The sequence below is a fragment of the Phocoena sinus genome, chromosome 20, assembly GCF_008692025.1.
Source record: "Phocoena sinus isolate mPhoSin1 chromosome 20, mPhoSin1.pri, whole genome shotgun sequence".
NCBI lineage: Eukaryota > Metazoa > Chordata > Mammalia > Artiodactyla > Phocoenidae > Phocoena > Phocoena sinus.
The window spans coordinates 48,052,760-48,067,368 of record NC_045782.1 but is presented as its reverse complement, the minus strand read 5'-3'; the positions used below and the strand labels follow the sequence as shown (position 1 = coordinate 48,067,368).

The 14,609-nt window shown below is 49.7% G+C and overlaps 1 protein-coding gene across 10 annotated transcripts in view; it reads left to right on the top strand.

The window, feature by feature from the left end:
• The window catches only part of RNF213 (ring finger protein 213), a 110,932-nt gene that overhangs the window by 10,461 nt on the left and 85,862 nt on the right, over positions 1-14,609 (top strand). For 9 of the 10 annotated variants that reach the window (XM_032615142.1, XM_032615139.1, XM_032615137.1 and 6 more), the window contains 2 exons: positions 4,645-4,794; positions 13,901-14,425. In XM_032615142.1, the coding sequence (XP_032471033.1) occupies positions 4,645-4,794; positions 13,901-14,425 (675 nt within the window). The remainder of the gene's footprint in view (positions 1-4,644; positions 4,795-13,900; positions 14,426-14,609) is intronic. The other variant, XM_032615144.1, reaches the window with a different exon arrangement.

The window sequence follows — 14,609 nt, the reverse complement described above, 5'->3', positions numbered from 1 at the left end:
TTCCTCCCACCATATACCCAGCACATCGTGTCTCCCAGATGCTGTGCTTGGGCTGGGGCTGGGTGCCTGAGCTTCTGCCACGTGGGTATCTGGCTCTTCTCTGGGCGTTTTGCATGGACCATGCAGTCCATAAGGTGCCTCCAGGCTCTGAGGAAAGGGGGGTGCTCGGGAAATGCCACCAGTTACCCAGATGTTCTTCCTTGAAGGGGAAGCCAAGCTGTCTGCTCTCCTTGTAAGTGTCAGACCCCGAGAGAGCGTCTCCTGAGTAAGTGACCAGGCTGGAGCCCAGGCGAGGCTTGCAGAGAGTTACCTGGGCAAATTCAGGGAGAATGATGGGGGAGAGCTCCCCACACTGAAGTCTAGCCTGTCCAGATGCAGACAGCCGGGTCTGTTCCCTGGTTTCTTACAGGACTGGGCGGGACATTGTCTCTCTGCCTGGTAGGGGCTGGTTTCTTGTCTGGTCCTCAGTTGTTCTTTGTGGTCAGACAGTGTGGGAGGTACTGCAGCTGGCAGTGTTGCAGCCCTTTGTGAGTGTGTGTGCGCATGCATGTGTGAGCAAATGTGTGTACATAGTAAATGTGTGTGCACTCGTATGAGAATGCATGTGTGGTATATGTGTGTGTGTGAGTGTGTGGGGTAGTTGTGATGTGTATATGTGAGTGTCCTTCCCCTTGGACAGTAATCCTGTCCAAAGCAGGGTGGCCAGCTCCCATCCTGGGCCCCGTCAGACACTGAAATTTGGGGTAAACGTTTTGTTTTTTTTTTTTAATAAATTTATTTATTTATTTTTGGCTGCGTTGGGTCTTCGTTGCTGTGTGCAGACGTTCTCTAGTTGCAGTGATCGGGGGCTACTCTTTGTTGCGGTGCGCAGGCTTCTCATTGCAGTGGTTTCTCTTGTGGAGCACGGGCTCTAGGCATGGGGCTTCAGTAGTTGTGGTGTGTGGGCTCAGTAGTTGTGGCACACAGGCTCAGTGTTGTGGCATGTGGGCTCTAGAGTGCAGGCTCAGCAGTTGTGGTGCACGGACTTAGTTGCTCCATGGCATGTGGGGTCTTCCCAGATCAGGGTTCGAACCTGTGTCCCCTGCATTGGCAGGTGTATTCTTAACCACTGTGCCACCAGGGAAGTCCCTTGGGTACACTCTTAAAGTGAGTATCAAGAAACACACACCATTAGGAAGTAAGTGTATGACACTGTGATTGAAAATGGTATTGAGCCCAGCAGGATTAGGGCTTTTTTTTTTTAACCTTGACTGAGTAAGTTTAAGCTTCTCTTGGAAGAAAAAATGAGCAGGAATAACCAAGAAAAATTTTAAAAAGAAAAGCCTTGAGTGGGACTTGATGTATTAGATGAACAAAAACATGTTTCAAAGCCAATTAAAACAGCGAATCTTGGGGCTTCCCTTGTGGCACAGTGGTTGAGAGTCCGCCTGCCGATGCAGGGGACACGGGTTCGTGCCCCAGTTCGGGAAGATCCCACATGCCCTGGAGCAGCTGCGCCCGTGAGCCATGGCATCCGGAGCCTGTGCTCCGCAATGGGAGAGACCACAACAGTGAGAGGCCCGCGTACCGCAAAAAAAAAAAACAAAACAGTGAATCTTGGGAGGAGTCAATGTACCCGAATAGCTAATCCAGAAACAAACCCTAATGTGTATAAAAACAGTTGGAGAAAATATACATAAATATTTATCTGACCCATGGATGGGGAAAGATTTTCTAGTAATTAAAGCAAAGGTGAAAAATACAAATAAAAGATTGGTATATGTGACTCCAGAAAAAGTCTTAAAAGAATTAAAAACCTCATATCATGAGTACAAATGAAGGGCAAACAGTTTAGGAAAAATACGTATTTGTATGTACATAAAAAGATTTGTATTTACATAACATTTTTTTTTAGCAAAGAGTGAGTTGCCTCAATATGTCAAAAGCTCTTCGAAATCAAGTAGAAAACAGTAACCAACCCAATAGAAAGATGGGCCAACAATAGATATAGTCCACAATAGAGAAGATAGAAATGGCCATTAAACGTTTAACTGTCCTACCTCTGAATCAAACACTCAAAAGAGCTGCAAGGTTTTATATTAAACCTATCAAACGAACAAATTGAGTAAAAGTCAGCATTTGCAGCGATGGGGCAGTTTTCTCCCTGCAGGTGAGAGTAATGTGGTGGGACCCCCTGTGAGGCAGGTGCCCCCTGCTCTTCTGCTTCTCTACTGTCATTGTCAGAAAATAACCTCAGGCATGTGAGATTTCATTTGAAGATTTTATCACAGCCTTAGTGTTTCATGGCCAAATGTTGGAGTCCACCTGAATATTCCACCCTGGGGAGTGTCATTTGTATCATCCTTATGGCAGAAAGTACTGTGGCTTCCAACTGTTATTTCTGTCAAAGATTAAAGATATGAAGGAATTCTTGTAATCAAATCAGATAGATAAATAAAAAGATAAAGGACAATGAATAGTAGAGTGATATCAGCAAAAATGGCAGAGAAGGGAACTCCGAGGGCCTGTCCCCTCAGAGAAACACCCCAGTAAGTGAGAACTGTAAGAATAAACTTTACTGGAACTCTGGAAAGTAGTCTGAGGTTTGCAGTAACCAAGTGAGCGCAGAATCAAGAAAAAGGGGCTTAACCTGGTAGGAGAGCTTTGTGGTGCCGTAGCTCAACCTTAACTCAGCCGTGCCCTCCTCTCCTGCGTGCTGGTGGTCTGAGGATGACAGCCTCGTTCTGATGTTCTGCTGTGGGCTCCCCGTTCCGGAGGGGGCCGAGCAGACCTGTCCCCAAGGAAGTATGTTGTGACCTGTCTGGGAGTTCCCAGAAGGAATAACACAGGGCACTTGCCTTTTTTACACCTGACTCGGAATTAACTCTCTAAGGGTGGAAAAGCAGCTGTGCAGAGGGTGTTCCTCAAAAACACTGAAGGCAGATGGAAAGGTGCTACCTGCGCTCCCCCCACCCCGGGTGGAAGGTTCCAGCTGGGGTCACCAGCAGATGTGCTGGAAGCCTGGGGTGAAAAGCCTGAGAAGAAGGTTCCTCTGGGGAATAAGATTTTGAAACAGCTACCAGGATTGGTGAGGAATCTGGAGAAAGCCACGCAGGTGCCCGGAGCTCACCCAGGGGCTGGGTACGGGGTTCCTCCTGGTGGGACGAGAATGATGGAGTTACATGGAAGTGATGGTCATACAGTACTAAATGCCACTGAGTTGTGCACTTTAAAGTGGTTAACTTTAGGTTATGTTATGATCTTCACCTCGATATAAGAAAACTGTGTAATATTGTCATAGAAGGGGATTTAAAAACAAAAGCCTGAATGCACACTTACCCACACAGGAGAAGCCAGATGCAGTGAACACAGGAACGCTGGGGGGTTGTCTGGTGATTAGCTCCTGAGGGCTTCTGTGACTGTTGCCAGTCCCTGCAGTGACCTTATATAATCCTAGTAGGCAGTGGCGTGTGTGTGGTCGGAAGGGCCTGTGGGCGAGGCCGTGATGTTCTAACAGTGGTGGGATGACATGCGGGGGACCAAGGGAAAAGGCCAGAACCAGGACCCGGACCACTTGGCCTCATCCCCAGCCGTTGAGTGAGTGAGCCCTTCACCCGGCTGTCGTGCGGTGGGTGCAAGGGTGTTGGGGTTACGGGCCGTGGGGAGCACCTGTCCCTACCTGCCCTTCCTGTGGTGGCCCTTTGGTGCTGACTGACAGGGCGGCTTTGGTGGTTCTTGCTTCCAAATGGATTCTTTCTCCCCCTGGGACAGCTTCCCCCGCCCTGTGAGGAAGAGGGGCACAGGATGGAGCCCAGAGAGTTGGGTTGAAGGCGCCTACTGACCCTGTGGTTCCTTCCAGTGTCACCTCGGTCCCCATCGTCGGCTTCCTTCTGGGAGGGGATGGAGCCAGCCTGGGTACCTGGCGCTGACTGGGGTGGGCTTTGCGCCTGGGCCACCCATGTGCTCTGACCCGTCTCACCCACTGGGCCTTTGCAAGTACCCCTCGGAGAACTCCCCTTCCCTTTCCACGCTGACTGCCTGCCCTCCCCAACACTCGGTCAGAGGCTCATGGTCTTTCCCCTTGTCCGTCCCTGAGGGCAGTGCCAGCCATGAGGCCCCCATGTGGGAGGCCCAGGTACCCTCCCCTGACCTGCACCCAAGGGGAATGGCGCAGGACTGGCTCTGTGCTCCCTGGGGTGTGCCATCCAGAGGGGTTGGGCACTGCCCTGCGTGCCCCCCGTCCCCGAGAGCCCCCTCGAGGCCTGGCCTCAGGTGCTGGGCTGCCTGCTCCTCCAGGAGTGTCCCCACAGCTGCATCTGTGTGGAAGCACCGGCCTAGGCATTGTGATGGAGCTTAGGGAACCAGGGCCTGGGCCTGCTTGCATGGGAGGTCCGGTGTGCCAAGGCTTACAGGCACCAGCTCTAGCATGGGGCAGCTTGCCTGCATGGATTTGCTCTGCCTGCCACCTGCAGGACCCTTTCTTGGGTTCCCTACACCCGGGACCCTGTGCCTGCTGAGCCTGGACGCCCCGGGGGCTGGGGGGCTGGTTTAGTCCTCACTCGAGAGCATCTCTCTGCCTGGGCCTGAGTTAGGGGTCCCTTAGGTCCTGATGGAGCGGGGCCTGTGGTCACCCTGTCCTGTCTGAAGGGGGTCATGTTTCAACAGGAAGTTGCGTCAGAGGGTGTTGTAGATGCGGCAGGCGGCGCATCCACATCCGATGAGCTGGAGGCTGCTAGTTACTCTGCCTGCAAAAGAAGAAAAGAGGATGCAACCCCGTTTGAGGTCCCTGACGCGTGCTCTTCAGACTCTGAGCAGGTAGTTTGCATAAATAGTGGTACACAATGCCTCCCTCCGAGGCTTGCATGAAACTGAGCCCCACACCTTCTCTGATGCTGAGGATGGCTGGTGGGGAGGTGCTTTTCACTCCTACCTGGGCTGGTCTAGGAAGGAGCCATGCCTTTAGGTGTCAGCTCTTGTGACTCTGAGGATGTTCTGCTAACACTGAATTTCAGCTTTATTGTATGTGGCGCCCTACCCCACTTTTCCATCCATCTTTTAATTTCTTGTGCAGCTATCTTCTTTGGTTCCTGGGAAAACTTACCCCGAAAGCCCCACAGGCCATACAGATTCTCTTCATGGAAAAGAGCAGCGGGGGCCTGGGTTTTCCGTGGGAGCTGGGACCAGTCTGGTGGGAGTCAAAGGCCGAGCCTCTGCTGGGGCTTAGAGAAAACCCCCAGTCTCTGCAACTGCCAGCGCCTGAGGTTCTGGGCTCGTGTTCTGAACCCCAGCTGTGCAGAGGAAGCCGCTAAATTTAGTCTCTGGTTTCTGGAAGTTCAAATCCTGACTTCTTTCATTTTCTATGGCATTTGTGAGTCTTGCAGATTTCACGAATAATATCAAAAGTGAAACTAGCTAATATATATAATGGAAGTATATTTGCTTTTGAGGAAAAGCAGTGAGGCTTCAGACATTGAAGAGTGATGTTTGTGGTGTTTAACTATCAGTCTTTTACAGAGTGGTGACATTTTTCGTGAGTAAGATGGCCATTGATTCATTTAACAAAGATTTATTTGAGCAGCTGCTGCCTGTGGGGCACTGGGTGCTCGGTGTGAGGGGGAAGCATGTAAACCAGGTGTGGTCTTGCCTCTGGGCTTGGATCTGTTGGTTAGTTGAGAACAGAAGCACCTTGGGAATTCCCTGGCCATCTAGTGGTTAGGACTTGGTGCTTTCACCTCCTGGGGCCGGACTTCAGTCCCTGGTTGGGGAACTAAGATCCCACAAGCCATGTGGCACAGCCAAAAACAAAAACAAAAAAAGCAAAAGCACCTTGTAGGGCTTCCCTGGTGGCGCAGTGGTTGAGAGTCCGCCTGCCGATGCAAGGGACATGGGTTCGTGCCCCGGTCTGGGAGGATCCCACATGCTGCAGAGCGGCTGGGCCCGTGAGCCATGGCCGCTGAGCCTGCGCATCCGGAGCACGGGAGAGGCCACAACAGTGAGAGGCCCACGTACAGCAAAAAAAAAAAAAAAAAAAAAAAAAGCACCTTGTAAATACAGCGGACATCAGGGTGCGAGCACTAACAGAAAATGGAGGTGGGTGGGTGGAGAACCCCTTCATGATCTACACAAACAGGAAAACCAAACTGCAAATAGATTTTCCCAGAAGGAAGGTTTAATATCGTAAAGATGTCAGTTCTCTCCTCAGATGTATACATCCAATTAGCCAATTAATGTGTAAAAGTAGTATTGTTCCCAGTGGGTCTGTTTTTGCTTTTGTTTTTGTTTTGAAATAGATAAAAGACTCTAAAGTCCATCTAGAGTATAAATTGGCAAGAGTTCCTATGAAGAATGTAGAAAAGTAGAACAATAAATGGGAGATTTGACATCAAAATGTATCATAAGCTATAAACATAGCAATATAACATCCTAATGGAGTAACAGAGACCCATCAGGGAGGGTTGACGTAGAACATCCAGACACAGATGTGAGCATTTATGGCAGTTGAGTACGTGATAAAGGACTCATGTATCAGAGAGTAAAGTTGTGTTAAGTAAGGGGTGTTTGAACCGTGGCTCACCATTTGGAAAAAATGGTTCTTTACTTATACTAAACACTAAAATATATACCAGCTTGGTTGACCATGTTAAAGTAAAATACACCCTAAAAGTTCTTGTAAATATAGGTGACTATTTATAAAATTATATAGATATTCCTAAGGCTCACCAAAACAACCCCTTAAATGCTGATAGGGGCACAAAAATATTCCAGATTCTGAGTTAGAGGGGACCATTCAGCAATAACGTGGAAAAGCAGATGGCTAGAAAACATTTGCAACATGTGACAAAGGGTTCACGACTGGAATACCTAATCAATTCTCTCAAAGAAATAAGACATCCACGCACTAACAGAACAATGGGTGAAGGACATAAAAGGCAGTTCCCAGGAGAAAGAGGTAAGTGGGCAGCAAATGTGGGATAGTTCTCCTGGAGGGGTGATCAGAGGAGAGCACATGCCCGCTGCCCAGAGGCTGCCCTGTTGCCTCTCAGATGGGTGGGGTTTGGTTTTATTTATTTACATATTTTATTATTATTTTTCAGATTGAAGTATAGTTGATTTGCAGTGTTTCAGGTGTACAGCAAAGTGATTCAGTTATGTATATATTACATATATAGATTCTTTTTAAGAATCTTTTCCATTATAGGTTATTACAAGGTATTGACTGTATTCCCTTTGCTGTATAATAGGTCCTTGTTGTTTATCTATTTTATATATAGTAGTGTGTATCTGTTAATCCCAAATTCCTAATTTATCCCTCCCCCACATTTCCCCTTTGATAACCATATTTGTTTTTATGTCTGTGAGTCTATTTCTGTTTTGTAAATAAGTTCATTGGTATCATGTTTTTAGATTCCAGGGTTTTGGTTATATTAAAAAGAGGGTTTGGGCTGGTGGCTGCCACCACAGGTGTGGTGACATCCACCAGTCTGCTCTTGGGGGCTGGGGTGTGGTCTGGGGTCCGTGTGATGGGCTGTTATCGTGTCACCCTTTCTCCCAATGGTTGTCTTCCAGGAACTGGGTCACGTCCCTCCAGGGGTCCGTCTTGCATTTACTGCCATCTTTACACAGTTGCACCTCCCAGGCCCTCCTGGTTCTGCGGGGTCGCCTAGCTCACTGTGGTGTGTGCTTCCTTGTTCTTTCCCTGCTGACAGCGCCCTTCCTTCTAGAAGGCATACCTGACCCATGTTCCCTGGGGAGGGCGGCTGGCACCTGTTCATGAGGTCAGAAACCTCCCACCAACTTCTGTGATGCCCAGAAGGCATCTGGTCACACACGTGTCACAGAGGGATCCTCCTGTACTGTGCCATGAATGATACAGGAGCCCTGAGGATGCTGTGGCCCAAGCATATCTACCAGAGCCTGACATCTTATGCACCAAAGCTGTTAGAACATGATTACCTAGACTTATTTGGGGCTTCTGTAAAAAGGAAACACCCTACTCGGAAGTTTGAGTATTTTAACCATTAGAAATCTTTTGGTTGCAAATAATTGAAACCCAGCTCTGGTTAATTAATACAATAAAGGGAATCTGTCACTCATGTAACTGAGAAATCCTCAGGTAGACCTAGCTGCATGCGAGGTTTAATCTGGGCACCTAGATGATATTCCCAAAGTCCGGGTATCTCTCTGTGTCTTTGCACTGCCTTTCTCATGTCAGTTAGCTCCTTGGCCTCTCAGAAGCAGTTTCCACCACTGTGGACCCTTCCACAGTTATCTACTTCCCACTGCATCATTCAGGGGACAAGAGAATGCCTCCTTCGGGGGCTTCCAGAGAAGGAAGAGGAAGCGTCTCTTTCCCAGGGGAAGCTCTCCTCAAACCTCAGTGGCTGTGATTGGAATACATACCCATCCCTGAAGCAGTCACTGTGGCCAGGGTGGTATGCTGACCCTGCAGCTGGAGTAGAGTTAATCCTTGAGCCACTTGGCTGAGAATGGGAGGTTCAGGGGACCATTTCCTGGAGTGGGGGAGTGGGAGCAGGACGCCACGCAGCTGGCGGGGCAGGGATGGTCCAAGCACCTCTCCAAGGCTCCAGAACTGGTCCAGTCAGGCTTCCTCAGCACATCCAGGAATCGTGTTGTTCCCTTAGTAGAGATTCTTGTTGGACTTTTTCCTGATGGACCCTCACTTCGTCCTCGGCATTCCCTACTATGGAGTCTTAGTTCCCTTTTGCAGGGCTAGCGTCTAATTGAGAGGCCAGCCCTGGTCCTAATGATACCACTGGTTGGGATAGGTCAGGCTGGGGGTCAACCTGATCTTTCTAGTTCTCATCCCAGTTTCTTTTCTCTTGCTGATTCTGCAAAGCCCACCTTATGTTTGTAGACAGACCCCCCACCCCGCTCCCCCCGCTAAAGCACTGCCCACGTGTGTCATCCCAGTTCTACAAAAGTGGAAACTGAAGCTGAGAAAGGTTACTTGGGTCTGGAAACGGTGGGAAGGAAGGCTGCAGAGCGGGAGCTTGGGCAGTGCCTGTTTACTAGAAGAAAGTGCTTGATCAGATGCCAGGTGGAAAGGTGACACTGTCCTCAGCCCTGCCGTTCTCCCTGAGTCGGCAAAGCACTTGCTGTTGGAACCACACTCCTTCTCGGATTGGACTCGGACCCACTGTCTTTTAATTGAAACTGCTCACCTGGTCTCGGGGCTTAATGAAACTCAGGTTCTTTTGTCTCATCACAGAGATAATTCAGCATGAGGCAAAGCGATAGACAAAGAGTGAGTTTGTTAGCATAGGACACTTGTGACAGATACAAGTGGGCAGGCAAGGGAGTGCAGCCCCAAGAACAAAGAGGGCTACATTTTTATAACCAAAGAAAAAGTGGGGAGGGGAGAAGACCACCTTCTTCCTCATTTTTGGGTAGACATCAAGGCTTACATCATTAGTTCCTCCTTTGACCCTATATATGGTCTAACAGGGACAATCATGGCACTATTTAAATCACATATGTGTTAGCAAAAGGATGGTAACATACACTAAAATATTGTAATTCATCTAAGGTTTCAGTATAGTGTCCTCTTTCACCTAGTTTCTTTCCCCCCCTCACCTATGCTCCCGTCTTGACTACATTCAGAAATGCTACTCTTTGGGGACCATTAACTCCCTGACTTCAAGTAACAAGACCAAGACCCCATATCTATTGTCTTGTGTTTTAACTATCAGAACCTGTGGCTTGAGTGTGCCTGGTGCTTGGATGTGCCTGGTTTTCCTTCAAGGTAGCGCAGATTATTGCTAGGTTGCTGGATTCTTTTCTTGCGTGGTCATTGGCCTGCAACAGCTTCCCAAGCTCCCTTAAAATTCCTTTTCTGTCTTTAATGCCCTAGTGGGATTTCTAAACTAACTTTAATTATTCTACTCTCTCCCTGTCACTATCAGTGCAGGTGAAGGCAGAGGACCCCTGGGAATTGGGGCAGAGCTAGTGGGCCCACTTAGCCTCCAACACGTCAGCTTTTGTCAAGCGGTTTCACTGACTTTCTGTCCAACAAGTCAGTGTTCCCACCTGTCACCCCCACATCCTGCTATAGGTACCATTTCAGGGTCCGCAGCACCACCCTTCTGTGTGCTCCTGACCCAGCACTCAGGTGAGTGAATGAGGCTGGCCTGCCTTCCCCCAGACTGGGGTCTCCTCTCTGCTCTCCCTGTATGGGAGGCCTTTGTTCTTTTGATGGAAAAACAAACTGATGCTCATTATAAAATCAGAGGTGTATTCTGACCAACCCCCCCCCCCACCCTCAAGAAGTAGCAAACTGTTGTTTTTTTTCTAATTAATTCTCTTTGGGCAGGAATAGGAATAGCCTTTATGTATGCATATAGAGCTGGCGCAGTGTAGCTTTTTTTTTTTTATAATGTTGTACATTCTTTTTTTATAAATTTATTTATTTATGGCTGCATTGTTGCTGCGCGCGGGCTTTCTCTAGTTGTGGTGAGCGGGGGCTACTCTGTTGCGGTGCACAGTCTTCTCCTTGTAGTGCTTCTCTTATTGTGGAGCATGGGCTCTAGGCACGCAGGCTTCAGTAGTTGTGGCCCATGGGCTTAGTTGCTCCACGGCATGTGGGATCTTCCCAGACCAGGGCTCGAACCTATGTCCCCTGCATTGGCAGGCAGATTTCTTAACCACTGTATCACCAGGGAAGCTCCCGCAGCATAGCTTTTGAACTGAGGTATAATTGGTATTGAGTGAAATGCACAGGTCTTCAGGGCGGAGCCCCCTAGATGTTCTGCTGTGTGTACAGCTTCGTCACCCCCACCAGATCCAGAGACAGGACATTGCAGTCCCCCAGAAAGCTCGGTAGCATCCCTTCCAAGTCAATAAACTCTTCATTTAAAAAATGTTTTAATTAAATATTATGCCCACTATAAAGGGTATGTATAACATAAATGCAGGATTAACGAAGTGAATACTCACCCCCTACCATCCATTGTAAACATGGGCAACTATTGGGGTCTCCTCCCAACCGCCCCCATCCGCCGCCAACATCCAGAGGTTGTGGCCCGGGTCCGTGCATGCATTCCCGATCAGCAGTGTTTAGTTTTAGTGTGCATATTCCTGACTAATGTGGTCAGAATGACAGACCACAAGAATTAGGAATACGTAAATTTGTAACAAGTATCATACATATAAACTTGATTTTTGTCAAGGAAAATTTTAGGCTTTAGCCTCGAGCCTTGCTGTATGGCAGGCGTGCCAGCAGCCTGAGATCTGCCAACATCCCAGTCCTGTCTATAGACCCATGAGGGGGCCGGGCACTCACGTGCCCCCGTAGACGTGTGTTGAGAGAACTCTAAGTCACCTGTGCAAAATCTAAGTCTCATTCTAAGGGTTTTGAAGCAGCTTATATAAAGAACAGTTAAATAAGGATAAGAAAAGGAGAAAGCAAGGTAAAGGGGAGAAAGGCAAATTGGAAATCAGAAGTCAAAACCTTTTGTTCTTGGATCTGATCACAGAGCCGACTGAGGGGTGTGGGGTCCCAGGGAGAGAGGAAACGTGCTGGTGCTACAGGGAAACACGGGACTTTCCAAGGAATTTATTTAATGAGACAGAAGTGATTAGGCACCTATAGGGGGTCAAGGATTGTTCTGGACACTGTGGAGGCAGCAGTGAAGAAAATAAGGACTTCCTTCCTGGAGGGGAGAGAAAATAAAGACATATTTAGTTGACAGTGGCTGAGGAGGGAAATAAGCAGATGCGGGGCTGTGAAGGTTTGCTTTCCTACTGAGGGTGTCTGGGTGGTCTGCTGAGGGGTGTGGGGCAGAGGACTAAGTGAAGGAGGTGTCTGGGGAAAGACAGAACCTGAGGCAGGAGGCGCCCTGCTCGTATAACTGGTGATGACACGAGAGGTCAGTGGTACTTACGGGTTCCAGGAGGGGGGCCACGTCCACAGGGCCCCACGGGAGGGAGAAGGAGCAAGGGGGGAACGTGGCCCAGAGTCTGCCTTGTGGGGAAAGGCAGGCAGGTTCGAGCAGGTTTAGGTTTGGCTGGTTTGAATACTCTTTGTGGGCTCTGGGTTATAGGGTTGTCTAGCTGTCCTGTACTTGGCCCTGCGGTGATTTAGGGCAGGGAATGTTGGCTTGGAGGGAGAGTTTGATAAAGGAGGTGGGCGGCAGGGCTCCGTGTTAGTTGGTTTGCAGATGAAAGATGTGCTCAGATCTTTCATCTGCTCAGAGAGATCCCTCTCTCTGGGAATTAGCTAGCCCTGGGAGGGGCAGTCTCTCCAGGATTAGCAAGGCCCCCGCAAATGCCAGAGCATCCTAAAATAAAGAAAGTAAAAAACAGGATTAATACTGGAGGCCAGGGGATGAGGTTAGCAGGCAGTGAGGGCCAGTCCTGCAGGGTCTTCCGGCCACACGTACGCTTTGATTCTGGATGGGCAAGTCAGCATATGAGGCAGTCTGTGGCTTTGGCCACCTTCAGACATGTAGGACCTGGGAATCTTTGCCGAATGGATGAAACTGGCTCCTCGGCCTTTGGTGGCTTTCAGACTCAACCTGTGCCTCTTCCCTGGGAAGCCTGCGAGTCCTTCCAACATGCTAAAACCATTTGTTTTTAGTCTTTCTCTCCTACTAAACCATCAGCTTCATAGGGGAGGAACGTGTCTTACTTTCTTGTTCCATGCACTTAGGACAACGTTCCAGGTTCCTTGGTAAATCAGTGTAGAACTAAGCGACTTGATTTAAGCCAGCCTCACGCTGAAAAAGGAGGAGATTCTGCAAAGGGCTTGGGGCTGTGGGGTCTGCACACAGCTTTCTGCTGGTCTGACCTGTGGTTCCCAGTGAGGTTTTATGTCAGGACCACCAGGAAAGCTAATGGAGATGCTGGTGCCTGTGCCCCGAGGCCAGTCAGATCAGTCGGGCGCCTGGGGTAGGGAGCTGCTTGGTCCTCGTGCTCACAGAGCAGGCCTGGTCTGGCAGCAGCACCATGGAAATGTAGAACCTTGGGTCCTCCAGACGTGCTGAGTCACCATCAGTATGTTGGCAAAATCTTCAGAGATCTGTACGCCCTGGAAGCTGGGGAAGTGACTGCCTCGAATGACCTTTCTTAAGCCTCTTTCTACTGCGATGTTAGCAGGGGTCAGTGTCAGGCTGGGAAATTGCCATCCAGGGTGGCCTGTGTGTCGTGTTGCTTGTTTCGAGCAGGTGGGCACGAAGTTTGGTCGGGATTCTTGGAGAAAATCTGGAAGCTGACCCAGAGCAAGGCTGCCCCACTCCACGTGCAGAGAAACCCCGAGGCCTTCCGTCTCCCTCTCCCGGGGACTCAGCCCAGGCATGATTACTGGCACTTAATGAACCAATGAATACTTGCTCCAGAGCAGGGTCCCCAAGCGTGCAGGGCATCCAGCCCCATGGGGTCCTCAAAGGATCCTGCCACACCTGCTTCTCACAGGCTCCATCTCTGATTCTGAAGTTGAGGATTCTTCCCTTTGAGCAAGGATCTCAGGCAGAGGCTTAACTTGCCCGTGCAGGTGCAGGAAGGAACTACTTAGACTTCATTTTTCCGTCTCTATTTTGTACATAATACGTATATGGAGTATAATGTGTGGGGACCTGTACCTGCTTTCTAACATTTGAAAGCCATCCTTAAAGGATGTCCCATGGGAAGGAATTCCATGTGAGGATCTCAGCTTGGATTGGACAGAACGAAGCATGTGACCATCACTGCTCCCCACTTGTCCCTCCCCTCTATTCACCACTCCCATTCACTTTGTGTCTCAATTTCATTCTTTCCAAGGTAAAGAAATGGTAGATTTAACAGATGTAAGGTGGTTTGGTCGAGCTACACTTGACGTACTTCAGAAATTGAAAGGAAATTGGAGGAAAACATTGGTGAGAGTATAGTAAACCTGAGAAATAACATGAGTGTCTCTTTTTCTGTTTAGAGGAAAGGGAGAAAAAGGAGAAAAAGGAAGAAAAGGAATCGGAATGCTTCCATGTCTGCAGAGTTGGATTCCTTGTCCTCATCCCTCTTGGGCCCCTGTAGTCTGAGTTCGCTTGCAGACCCTGAGCTCCCGGACACAGCCCCACCCCAAAGCCCAGCTCAGCAGGGTGGTCCCACCCACCAGACAAGCCAGCCCCCAAGTGTGGGCAAGACGCCGCTGGAGGCTGTGGGCCGCCCTCTGCAGGGCCAGGTTGTGAGAGGAGTAGAAGCAGCTACGGACACCGAGTCTTTGAGCAGCCCGGTACCCCAGGACCAGACTCTGGAAGGAGCCTTCCCGGAAGGGAAGGACCACCACTCCCCGAACCCCTCCAAGGGCAAAGGCCTCCCCACTTCTGCCAGTGAAGGCCCTCCTAGGGAGAGAGATGCTGCTCAGGAGCTCCCACTGCCTGAGCCAAAGGGGGACCACTCCAGGCCCGGGAAAGAGCCACGGGCCACTGGGCAGCAGGCCAGGGCCCCTGCCTCTGGGGTGAGTTGTTAGGGGAGTGACGACCGGGGTTGGCCTGCTATGTCTCGACACCTTGCTGTGCAGTGCGGTTCTGACAGTACTTCACTGTCTGGGAAGGGTGTCCACTGGCACTTGCTCCCTGGGAAGGGGGGCTGTGGAAGGGGCTGCCCTTCCACCCCGAGCTGCTGACCCCTGTCACTGGGCT